Below are 12,115 nucleotides of genomic sequence, written 5' to 3'. Positions count from 1 at the left end.
TTTCACTGATAAAAACATATTCTTTCTAGCCTTGGAGAACTTTAATAAATCAGGCCCATTGTGTACAAAAGCTGGAGGAGTATAGGAAGTGGAACCATGGAAGTAGATCATATTAACCAGGTTGACCAAGTGGTTGTTTAGTTAAAGACAAATGTGTTTAAAGCTGAACTAGACCCACCTACTCACCTGTCCCCATTCCTTCGCAGGGTGCCACTATATTCTTTCTCCTCTCTCAGGACATAATCTTTGGCAATCTTTATTGGCTGGGTAGGAGTGCGTTCATTCCCTAAACATGCAGAAGAATCCGGGACATCACCTGTCCTCTTCTGCAATAATGACCTGCTTGATTACGTATTCTTAAAAGTGGAATTTTAGTTCTGCTTTAAAATAGCAATATACATCTCCCAACTCAAAAATGTGCATTATGTTATTCTAATTTTCCTGCCTAGGCACCATTTCTTCTCTTTGACTTCTTTTATTGACTAGTGCACCATAGAAGTCAAACAATCTGTTATTATTCTCAAAACAGTGGAAGGTGACTTTTGATTCTGAAGGTATTTTTTTTTATAGCACATCAGTCTAGTAGAAAGCTACTTTCAGCTACTTTTAAAATTCACATGAGTGTTCGGTGACAGAACAGCACAGACAAGTTTTGCTGCTAAATTTAGAGCAAACATCACAATGAAAAATCAATATCAATATTTGGATATTTTGGGGTCTGTAAAATTCAACAAAGAAAGAAAGTAATAAAAAGGCAATGCAATCAATAGTAGCTTTAAGACCCAGATCATTACTGGTGGCTTAACCTGTCAATTACAGACCAACAAGGTGAATATTTAAAAATAAGAAATCAGCGAAGCAGGGTCAGACCTCTCTGACTGTGAAATTCTACAAGTTGTGTAAGATGGATAAAAGTACCAGAGAAGATGTTGCTAAGCAACAAGCAGTTGGAAACTGCAGAATCAGAAGAGGTTAGAAGCTAAAAAGGAATACTAGATGTATCCACATCCTTTTAAAAGAATAGCTTTCTATTGGAAATTTTTGTATTGTTTTGAGAGTGGCAGCTCCTGAAACTGCTAAATGTAGCCATTTAATGTTTATATGTCTTTAATTTGCAGTAGAAACATTATAATAGGAAACCCAGAATCTACAACCCTGAAAAGTTTATGGTCTAACTTATTTACTACTACACTCTAAAAGGAAATAAAAGTAAAGATCTTTTTTCCTTATCATTTCTGCCTCCCTGGGGAAATATTGGTATCTATCCCCTGCTTCCACTGGCGCACTGAAAAAACATTCAGATTTAACTGCACACTTTAAGGTCCTCACAGTGTGTATTAGAAGATGCAGAAAGACAGATATAGCCCACCTAGTTTCCTAGCTAATAGATATCAAGCATTATCTAGCCCAGTGGTCGTCAACCTTTTCAGACCCACAGACCACTAAAATTACCTGTTCCGGACCGGAGCCGGTAGTCACTCAAAGGGGAAGTCGCCATCTTCTCCAGTTTTCTTCTGCGTTATCCTTCGTACGTTACCCGATCCCGCACATGTGCAGGCGCAAGATCAGGTGCAGATAGGGACTGAGCATGCTCAGAAGAAGCAGCGAGAGCTTTTCCAGGAAACCTATACAGGAGACTCGGCGCACCCATTCTGTTTTGATCGCCGCATCAATCAAGACAGAAAGGGGCGGTGCTGCAATCTTTTATTTTTTAAAGAGTGTTGCACTTATATAAAAGGGTTGTCTATTCTTTTATGTAAAGTAAAAATTTTGACTTTAGGTCCACTTTAGGTCAAGCAGGCTCAGCATCACATGTGGGAATTACCAAAGGTTCCTGTTTTCAGAAAGCTATGTACAGCTCCCTGTCATTTCCTCTCTACAGTGGTGACCTGCCTGGTCTCTAATGCTCTGATTTTGCTTCCAACACATGCTGTTGAAGCTTCTGTAATGCTCTGCAAAAGTTTCCATTAAAATTCAATACGGCAGTCTCCACTGATGCATCAGCTTTGCTTTGCTTCATTTTCAAAGAAGTATGCTGCATTCTCTTGCTCTCCTCAAAATACCCCCTAGGCCTGAAATTCACTAGCTTTGAGCAAGCTTCAGGCTGTATGGCTTTAGCCCTAATTTCAGAAAATCACAGGGCAATGCAGCTTTGGCACAAAGCAAAACAACATGCTGCATTAAAATAGAAGCAAAGCAAATTTGAAGCAGTCATGTATACTGCCCAGTTGCTTTCAAAAGAGAGCATTTGCAGTTTGTTTAGGATGCTTCCAAAAGCACGTGTATTAAATACTTCAAATGTGTGTGTTTGGAGCATGAATAAATTAGTAGAGACTAGGTCTTGTACACTAAATATTGTGTTCTTTGTCTGATCAGGGCATGGTGAAATGTCATTTAATCAACAATAGTAAAGGCTATAATATCATTAGTTAGTTATTTTACCTGTGAGTTTAATGACAAGTTTACTGACTCTGATAGTGTTTTAGAATTGCTTGCAGTCATTTATCTCCTAGTGCAGTTTTTCTCAACCAGGTTGACATGGAACCCGAAGGTTTTTCCACAGGTTGTTAGGGGAGCAATAAGCAATTTGTGCCTCTTAGGCCAGTTTACCTGTCACCAATGATCTTTTTGGCTGTAAAGGTGGCATTCTTCCCACTGGTCAGCAAAGTAGGAGGCATCCTTTCCACTGACCACCACATTAATGTACTGTGAGCTGTGGATATAGTAATTATAACAAAGTATGTAGTCCAATGGCCACTATGGCCATTGAACAGTGGTTCCCTGAAAATCTGAAAGTTACTTCAAGGGTTCATTTATGTAAAAAGGTTAACAAAGTCTGTCCTAGTGTATTAAGTGTTTAGAAAGTTTTTGAACAAATTAACAATTAAAAAAGGATACACTCAAACTTTGACCCTTATGAAGCCTTTGTCCTACTATGTTACATACTGGAAGTAGAAGGAAGGTTGATTAAGTATGCTGAGAGCCGCAGGCTATTTATCTGGCATTAGAATCAGAACATCTCTTCTCTATCTATCAGTAACTATACATTACACTTCTCTGTCCTCAGAATCATCTCCCATTATCCTGCAGCCTGCTGCTCAAGTTTACCTAATTCCCTTCTCTGGTATTACTTGGAGGAACAAACCTACGTATACTGCTGTTCCTTTTTCAGATTTTGTATATGAAGAAAGATTGAGTCAAAAGGTTTAAAGCCCCTATGAAGTCACAGATAATCATCAAACTATTTGCCCTAATTTGCACAGCTTCATCATAACAGTTATGACAGTGTCTCACCACATTGCTACCCTGTCAGGGCTGCTTCCTCTGGCAGGTGACGCGGGATTACAGGGCCCATAGTGGCCATTGGACTACTTTGCTGCAGAGAGAACCCCAGGTTGCGGGCCCTAGGCTCTACCCACCAGGCAAGAGTGAAACAGAGGGCTCAGTGTAGGGACAGCCAACATCAGGTATTGGGTAGGATGCTAGCGAGAGGCTATCAGCAGGGAAGCATAGTCCAGGCACAGGTCAGGGCAGGGCAGGAGTAGTCGAAGTCCAGGTGGGGAGCAAGCGTAGTCGAGGTCAGACATGTCAGGGCAAAAGTAGTCGAGGTCCAGGCACAGGTCAGGGCAAGCATAGTCAAGGTCCAGGCGCCAGGCAAGCGTAGTCGAGGTCAGGAATTGAAAAGGCTAAATGTGGCAGAGTATAGCTAAGCAAGTCTCTAGTAGCAAGGCTGAGGATCCAGCAACTAAAGCCTGGAAAAAGCAAGGTATATATAAGAATAGCAGCCAATAGCAGCACATGATTAGAACCAGGAACTAGGCTGCTGCACATACTCTGAAATCCCATTGTGTACAGCTTCAGAGTATGTGCAGGGGATGAAGAAAGACTCTTCTCTGCACACCTAAAGGGAGGTTGAGGATGCTTGAGGATGGGCTGAGTGGTAACATTCCCTCTCTAACTGACCTGGTCAGACATACTTCTTCCTTTTCCCACAGGACACCTGTGATGCTGCTCATGGCCCTCAGGTTTCTGCCAACATAAAGCAATGAATGTTTTGGAAAACATGAAGCGCAATTTCACAAAAGAAAAGGTAAAGTAGAACTTTAAGGAAAAGAAACACCAGGATAACACAGCAGGTTTTGCTTTTTTATATCCAACCAGTATCATAATTCTGATTACCTATTGATCCTGCTGGTGGATTACTTTTCCACTCTTCAAAGGCTGCTGTGAAATTTCACTTCACAATGAATAGAACTGTTACTCTATTGACAGGTCTGTCATAGATGGGCTTTAGGGCAATTTTAGAGGGGCTTTAAGTAAAAGAATAAAAGCATAATCAAACTTTAAATCAGAAAATTAAGCCCATATCAAACTAACACTTTTAATGGAGCTTCAGAAGCAAATTAAATCACATTAATCAACATTTGACCATTGGAAGCACCTCTATCAGTGTTATATATTTTGTCCCAATCCCTGGGTATGACAATTCATTTAGTCTTGATATTTAAATAGTACTCAGACCAAGGCATTCCTATGCCCCGATCTAGCACCAGCACTGGTGGCTCATACAAGACTCTATAAAGCAGAGAATGGCCAGAACTACAGCTTAGAGGATACAAAATGAGCATCAATAAGAAATTTCAGGAAAGATGTTTAAAGTTAGTTAGGGTAAAGTTACTCAAATATTAAGCCAATGTAAAGTGTAAAAGTTTAGCTTTAATATATTCATCTAACATTGTCCCAGGCTCAGGTTTTACTTGCTAAGCAGAAATGATCACAACAATATGAAATGCTGGTGATTTATCTTTTTACAGCTCTTTTGTTGAGTGATTCCAGCATTAATCAGTGTTGCATATTTTAGGTTGAGATGTCAGCACAGCAGCCAGTGTTTAAAAGTCACAGCTGTTGATTGAGTACTCCTGTAAGTGAACTGTACGGCCACATTACTTTTACAGACACAATAATCAGCCACTTTTCCTTAATAATTTTAGAGAAACTAGATTTCTGTTTCCATTTCACTAGTCTCAAAATTAAATTCTGGCACAAAGGATCATCAATACATTGTTTATTACATGGGGCACAGTATGTTAAGAAGAGCTCCAGTGTAACCAAAAAAACAAAACTTTAAAAAAAAACAAATTTACCTCCTTTTCTAGCTAATGCTAATCCCCTACACTACTATAGGATATAAATATACTACAGGTACCACATTTTGCATATACACGTCAGTTGCACCTGAGGTAGGTAGTGGTATATTTAGTTCATACAATGGGACTGATTTAATAAAATTATCAAAGGCTAGAGAAGATACACTTTAGTCAGTTAACCTGGGTGATCCAGCAAACCTGGAATGGATTCCTTAAAAGTAATTTGCTTTTTATTAGCAATTGTTTTCAATCCTGGACCAGATCTATTCCAGGTTTGCTGGAGAACCCAGCTTCACTGATGAAAGTGTATCCTCTCCAGCGTTCGAGAGCTTTAAAAAACCAGACCCAATGGAGCCTTGGTGCCTTGGAGAGTTTAAAAAAATTGGCCCACTGTTTTTTTTTTTTGTTTTTTTTTAATTTGGTAACATCAGTAAGTAATTGAGGCACATTTCAATGGCAAGGGCCAATTTTAGCATCAGGAAGTAAAATCATTGCTTTCTGTATGGAAACATTGATCTCTCTAAAGATTCTCTTGAGTAAGACCAAAATCTCTGCAATTCAAAGCCTAGCCAACACGCTGATAGAAGAACTCTGGCTTTTAATCCGTAGAAGGCAAGTTGGGCCTCTGCAGAGAAACTATTGTTTTACACAGCAAGAAAGGGCCCATCTGCACTATAGTGACAGGGGATAGGCATTTCTAGTCAAGGTTTTGTTGCTCTAAAAAGAAAATATACAGGACATTTAATCTGGAATGTAGATATCTGAAAGTTTGATTGGGCCTAACGCAAAAATAACTAAAAAAAATAGCAATGATAAACTTCATTGAATGAAGATCTTCTGCCAAAATCATGGCCTTCTCTCTTCAGCCACTTACCCCTATGTTCAGCGAATTGCCATTGCTAGAAAACTAAGTCATTGTTTGTGGAGTCCTTTAAAGAACTAACCAGAAGGAGAAAAAGTACTTAGCAAACCAAGATAAAAAAGGGGGATGCCCTTTTTTTTAAAAAAAAAATGTACATATTTGGCTTCCTGGTAATTGGGTTTTTGTATTTGGAGCAGGAATGAAGATCAGGAAGTTTCTACCTGCATGCATGTGGAGGTTTAGTGTGTAAGCAAAACAGTCAACATCATGGCCAGCATTTGGCATTTGCAGAAAAAGAATTAGCCAATGGCAGCCTCCATGGTTCTCTTACATAAGGTCTCCTTTATTTTATCTTTTGGCAGCTGAATTAACTAATCTTACTCACCAAGCGTCCAGTATGAGGCTTCTTCAAGAACAGGGTAATGGCTATACACCGCATGCATATACATTAAATGAATCATCAGCTCTGCTAGGCACCACCACAGAATAAAACGTAACACGTCTGCAAACAATGCAACATATGGAATGTTCTTGTTTTCTGTAACTTGTTTCTGCATCTAAAATAAAACACAATAGTAGATTTTGATAGTCAATGTTGGTTTCACAAGGTCATTTTAAAGGGATGCTCAAGTTAAACAAGAATGTAAATGTACACATAAAACATAATCCACCCATCTGGAGCTTAGGTTTTTCATTTTAGAATTGCTAACACCTTACCCATGAGATGATAAATCATAAAATACTTAATCCCTCCTACAGAGGTTTCTAGTAATCTCATTTTGTACACCAATACCTAATCGTCACGAACTGCTAATGGTATAGTTTCTTCTCGTCTAAAGGAAGTCTTTAAACTGAACATTTAAAGTTTGAAGGGTTTTACATCTAGCTAGCAATAGTTAGTTACAATAATTTGGCTTTGATCTGCAATGCTAAGGATGTTTCCCTGCATATCCAGGCAACTTCTTAAGGTGCCCTTGCTGTACAATGGGAGATTTGCATGTACAGTTCTACCGTCTTCAACTGTGACATCAACCTTCCAGGAATCAGTAAGTAAAAGAGAAGCAAGAAAAGAATCACATCTTTGGAATAAGTGGACAGTAAGTTACTGTTTTATTTTACTGAATTAATATTTGTAGTTTTACATACCCTATACTTGGACCTATCACCAAAATTTTTACTTTATATAAAAGGGTTGAAACCCATGCACAGTGTCAAAGGAGATTGGCACTTCTTTTAACAATTGCAAAAGGTTACAACACCTGATCTTGCACCTGTGCAGTGCGAAATTGGGTGGATCCTCCCCAACACGACGAAGGAGGATTCTAGTATGGCGCAGGACCAAATAGAGGCCAGGTATGGAGATCAAGGTTCTGCAGAATAAGGGTAAGTGGTATTTTTTGTTTTAATGATGGTTTTGTTTTATTGATGGTCATTTTAAGAGCCTATTGGATCATATGCTTATAAAGTAAGTTGGGGATCTGGTGTCCCATTGTCTATGGTTTACCTTGATAGACAAGTCTTTGGGACTGTATTCCTTAGTTCCTCAAAGTCCACAAAATTTTTCCTTCAGTTTATTTTGAATCATTAATTGATTTTGCCAGCTCCCTTGGCATTCTGAACATGTTATAGAGAAATTGTGATAATTCAGAAAAAAAGAAATGCCCAGCTAAGAAGACTAGATTTGCCATGCTGATGATCATCTGAAAATATATCGATTGAAATTTTTTTGTATACTGGGATACTTATTAGTTTTGTCTATAACCCTAGACTGCAAATTCTCTAGTGTCTTTGAAACAGAACAATAGGTATATTATTATATATTAGTGTTCTCCACAGCCCCTTTTAGCTGGGCGCAGCACCCATCACTTTTCAGTAACCACCCAGCGGTTTTTGGGTGGTTACTGAGCAGTTGGGTCACAATACCAGGGCTGCCACCTACCTACAGCTTCTTCCCATCCAGCTTATAAAAAAGTTCTGAGGAGAACACTACATTTTATTCCTCATATGTTCCTATTACTCATGCAAAAAATGTCTGATGTCTGCCTATCTATGCACACCGTGCACCCTGCACATACGGCACCAGAGTACAGCTCTGTGATCACATGACTGCTGGATTAAAGTACATTTTAGGAAACGTTATAGAATTTTGTTTTATATAAACATCACTTCATACCACATTATAGTTTTCTTTTTAATCAAGAAGTTCACATAAGCCTTAACATATTAGAATTCATTAGAGGAATGTTGATCTTTAATGTGGCTTTTCACCTTAAAGTTCAAACGGTATAAATCAAATCCCCAGTAAACTCTGCACATGCAAATTCTAATTATTGGATACGGTTTGAGGGAACATCCATCTAAAGCTCAGAACCAACAAAATTAACATATCTAACTATAATATATGAACAAAGACAGCGGCAGGCAAACAGCGAACACAGAGAGATTCTCTTTAAGCAGATGCAGCACAGACAAGTAATAACCTTCATTAACAGCGCCAGTGACATTTTAATTCTTTTCTATGTAAACACTTGTTCAGGGATCAAAACATATAACATCATTAATATGCAAGCCTCTCTGACTGGAAAAGGATGCACGTCGGCAAAAGGCCATACAGCGTATGTGACCAGAATTCAATGGCACAGGACCACTGCACCCAAGTAACCCTTCATATATCAAGCAATGGGCCACTCAAACATGAACTTTACACCTTAGAAAACAGAAGAGTTTATTTAAAAAATAATATATCTGTACATAACAACTTGACATTTACATGGTATTGAACTACATATGGCCTTCATTTTTGTAAAACGTTAAACCCTTTACACATATTTTCTTCCAAAAATCTCTTTCTACTTTCAACTAGCAATTTATTGATTGATTTGTACTCGAAATCAGAGTTTCTCAACCAGGGTTCTTCTTGAGGTTGCTTGGGGTTCCTTGAACAATAAGCAATTTGTAACACTCAGGTCAGTTTTATGACACCAATGATCTTTTTGGCGATCTGTAAGGGTGATATTCTTCCCAATGGCTAGCAATAAAAGAGGAATTCTTCCACTGATCACCACACTAATATACTGTTAGTTCTGTATAAAGTAATAACAGAAGGGGTCTCCCAAGACCTGAAAGTTATTTCAAAGGTTCCTATATGTTAAAAAGGTTGCCCTAAATTATCCAAGTTTCTTAGTTGTATACCCCAAGTTGCATTGTTGTGACCCTTTCATTTTTACATATTATTAAATGATACCAGGGTTAAGGATTAAGGGCTTGTTCCCACACGTGCATTATAGCAATGCACTTCTTTGTGTATGTGAAAATTTGTTAATGCAGCACACTCCACATTTTGGTGCAGTGGGTTGCCATTCATTTGTGGTACCCCAAACGAATCTTGCCAGCGCGTGTCTTTTTAGAAGGAACCCATTTACAAAGAAGGATGTTGTGGAAATGGAGAGAACACAGGAAAGGGCAACTAAACTGACAATAGGCATGGAGAAGTTCAGATATGAGAAAAGATTAGCTAAAATGAATGAATACTTTTTCATATATATAAAAGGTCAATAGGGTGACCCTGCTGCAAAGTAATTTAATTTTAGGTCGTTGCACAGGACGAAAAGGGGGAACTGTTTGTGTCTGTAGACAGAGAGAATACAGAAGGAATTCTTCCCAAAAAGGTAAGTAAAAATGTGTAAAAAGATCCCTCAGGAAGTAGCTCTACCCAGCTCAGTAGCTGTATGGATTCATAAATGGACAAAATAAAAGATTTATGAGTAAAAAAAACAGTAATTGTGAATCCAGGGAATATGTGATTACCTTGGGGGAACAGGAAGGAAATGATTTTCTTGCTGGAACAAACTGGACCATGCTTTGCAAGGGCTTAGGGTTCTGAATATGCAGGTTTTAATTTTTTTTACATTTTGTACTGTTAATTGAATTGGATAAACTTCTCATGTTGAACAATGGCTACTAAAGACTCCAAATTATAGAAGCAAGCCTAGGTATTATATCCCTGCACCAATGAAGCAATGAAACAGACCTGAGTAATCACAAACACCTGTGAAGCCAATTGTCCCAAACATTATGATGCCCCAAAATCAAGAGAAATATAAATAAAAAGTGTTGTAGTTTCTATATGGTGAAACTGAAATGTATGAAAATAACCTTAGGCATGATGGATCAGTGTTTAGCACTCCGACCTTTACGTCGTATGGTCCCAGGTTCGAATCCTGGCCAGATCACTATCTGCATGGAGTTTGTATTTTGTTCCTGTGTTTGCGTGGGTTTCCTCCAGGTACTCCGCTTTCCCCCCACATTCCAAAAACATGCAGTTAGGTTAATTGGCTTCCTTAGATTGTGGTATGACTATGGTAAGGACATTAGATTGTGAGCCTCTTTGAGGGACAGCTAGTGGCATGATAATGGATCTTATACAGCGCTGCAAAATATCTTGGCACTATATAAATACTGCGTAATAATAATAACTATAGACTGAATTGTGCATTTTATTTATATCAGAATTGTATTATTTAAAATATTACACTGAGGAGCAGAGGGGTAAATCAAAGAAAAATGTGCAGTGTTCATACTAAGGCTGCATACACTTAATTATTGTCCTTGAAAAGGATCATTCACGATCATTTCCAGCAACAAATGACTGATAGATGAATGAACTAGTGCAGCACAGCACCATTCTGTTCTATTGAGACGGGAGGGGGGAGAATGAGTGAGTGGCACCCCGCTGCACTCTCCTCCCTTCACAGGTATTGCGGACGTTCATTGTCTGCCGTTCATGGATCCGTCAGGACAGGATGGAACCATATACAGATCCATGAATGGTGGTCAGACGACCTCTGTAAAAGTGAGATTTGAGGGAAAAGTGAGTAAGTGAGATTCCCAAAGCTCGAGACAAAGCCCGACAGCTAGTATCGGACAAAGAGTCATCTGACATGTGTACATAAATCCTAAATCCTGACATCTATAAAATGATGAACCAGATGCTAGGATGTTTTAACCTCAGTATACATACAGCTGAACTAAAAAGATAACAGTCCAGAAAAAGTGTGGTAATGGAGGTGACATCAAACATGGATGTGTCAGTGCTGGTGGAGAGTAAACTACGTGGTCTAACATAACATGCAGGTATTCTTTGCATACACTTATGTTGAAAAAAAAGTGGAAAAGTAATAGATCTATTGACATTAGAAAGACAATTTGAATTTTTAGGACAGCTCAACAATAGCAGCCTACACATATTGAAACAGTTCTCCTTTAAATGCTTTTATTATGTGCCTAGCCAGTCCCCTCCCCTAGCTGCATCTACGGTATATATTCTAATATGACACATCATAAAGATGTCTCTCTCCATGGATAAGAACACCTACACTCATTTATGGCACATCTGAGACGTATATAAAATTATTTGTCATAGCAACACACTTGGAAAAAGTACATCATTTATAATTTAGGTGCAGAGCTGCATCAGCTTGCAAGGTTCGAACACTCATAATGCAGAATAAAAGGAAAGCTAAAAAGGGGCCATTAAAGCAAAGTATTTAGAACCATAAAAATATCTTAAATAAATGACTTTATGCTAGCATAGTTAAAAAATCATAGGACATCAATGCATGGGATGTGCTTTTGGGTATGTCGTACAGATTGTTTGCTATTGCATGACGGCATTTAAATTTATTGGAAATGCAACAAACTATGTCTTACTTCATGCAGTAAAGTGTATAAATGCTTTTTATTACTTTAAAGCAATACAAAGATGTAAAGGGGGACCTTTTCTTACATAATCTATTTAATAAACATTAAAAACAATGTACAGACAGAACTAAAGTGCTATAAAATGGATTGCAGTGGTGCAAGTGGTGGGCTACAAACCTGGGTATATCCTATGTGCTAACAATATTGTAGACCTAAACGTCTTCCTTATTGCACCTTTTCATCACTATCTGTATTGCCTCTGTGTCTTTATTTTTTATTTGTCATTGGCACATGTCCAACCAGGCAGTGTCAAACTTCACAATGCAAAAAAAATATAATCAAGATTTGCCTCTATAGATTTTAATGGGTCTATGGAAAAACTAATGCTGGGCAAACACAAATCCAC

At 38.3% G+C, this 12,115-nt stretch overlaps 1 protein-coding gene across 3 annotated transcripts in view; it reads right to left on the bottom strand.

Annotated features, from left to right (window-relative positions):
- Nucleotides 1-12,115, bottom strand: part of HHAT (hedgehog acyltransferase) — a 181,966-nt gene that overhangs the window by 134,276 nt on the left and 35,575 nt on the right. For all 3 annotated transcript variants that reach the window (XM_072409814.1, XM_072409815.1, XM_072409816.1), the window contains exon 7: nt 6,395-6,566. In XM_072409814.1, the coding sequence (XP_072265915.1) occupies nt 6,395-6,566 (172 nt within the window). The remainder of the gene's footprint in view (nt 1-6,394; nt 6,567-12,115) is intronic.

This window comes from Pyxicephalus adspersus, chromosome 4 (genome assembly GCF_032062135.1).
Source record: "Pyxicephalus adspersus chromosome 4, UCB_Pads_2.0, whole genome shotgun sequence".
Classification (NCBI taxonomy): domain Eukaryota; kingdom Metazoa; phylum Chordata; class Amphibia; order Anura; family Pyxicephalidae; genus Pyxicephalus; species Pyxicephalus adspersus.
The sequence above is the reverse complement of the archived record's forward strand: the minus strand, read 5'-3'. Positions and strand labels throughout refer to the sequence as shown.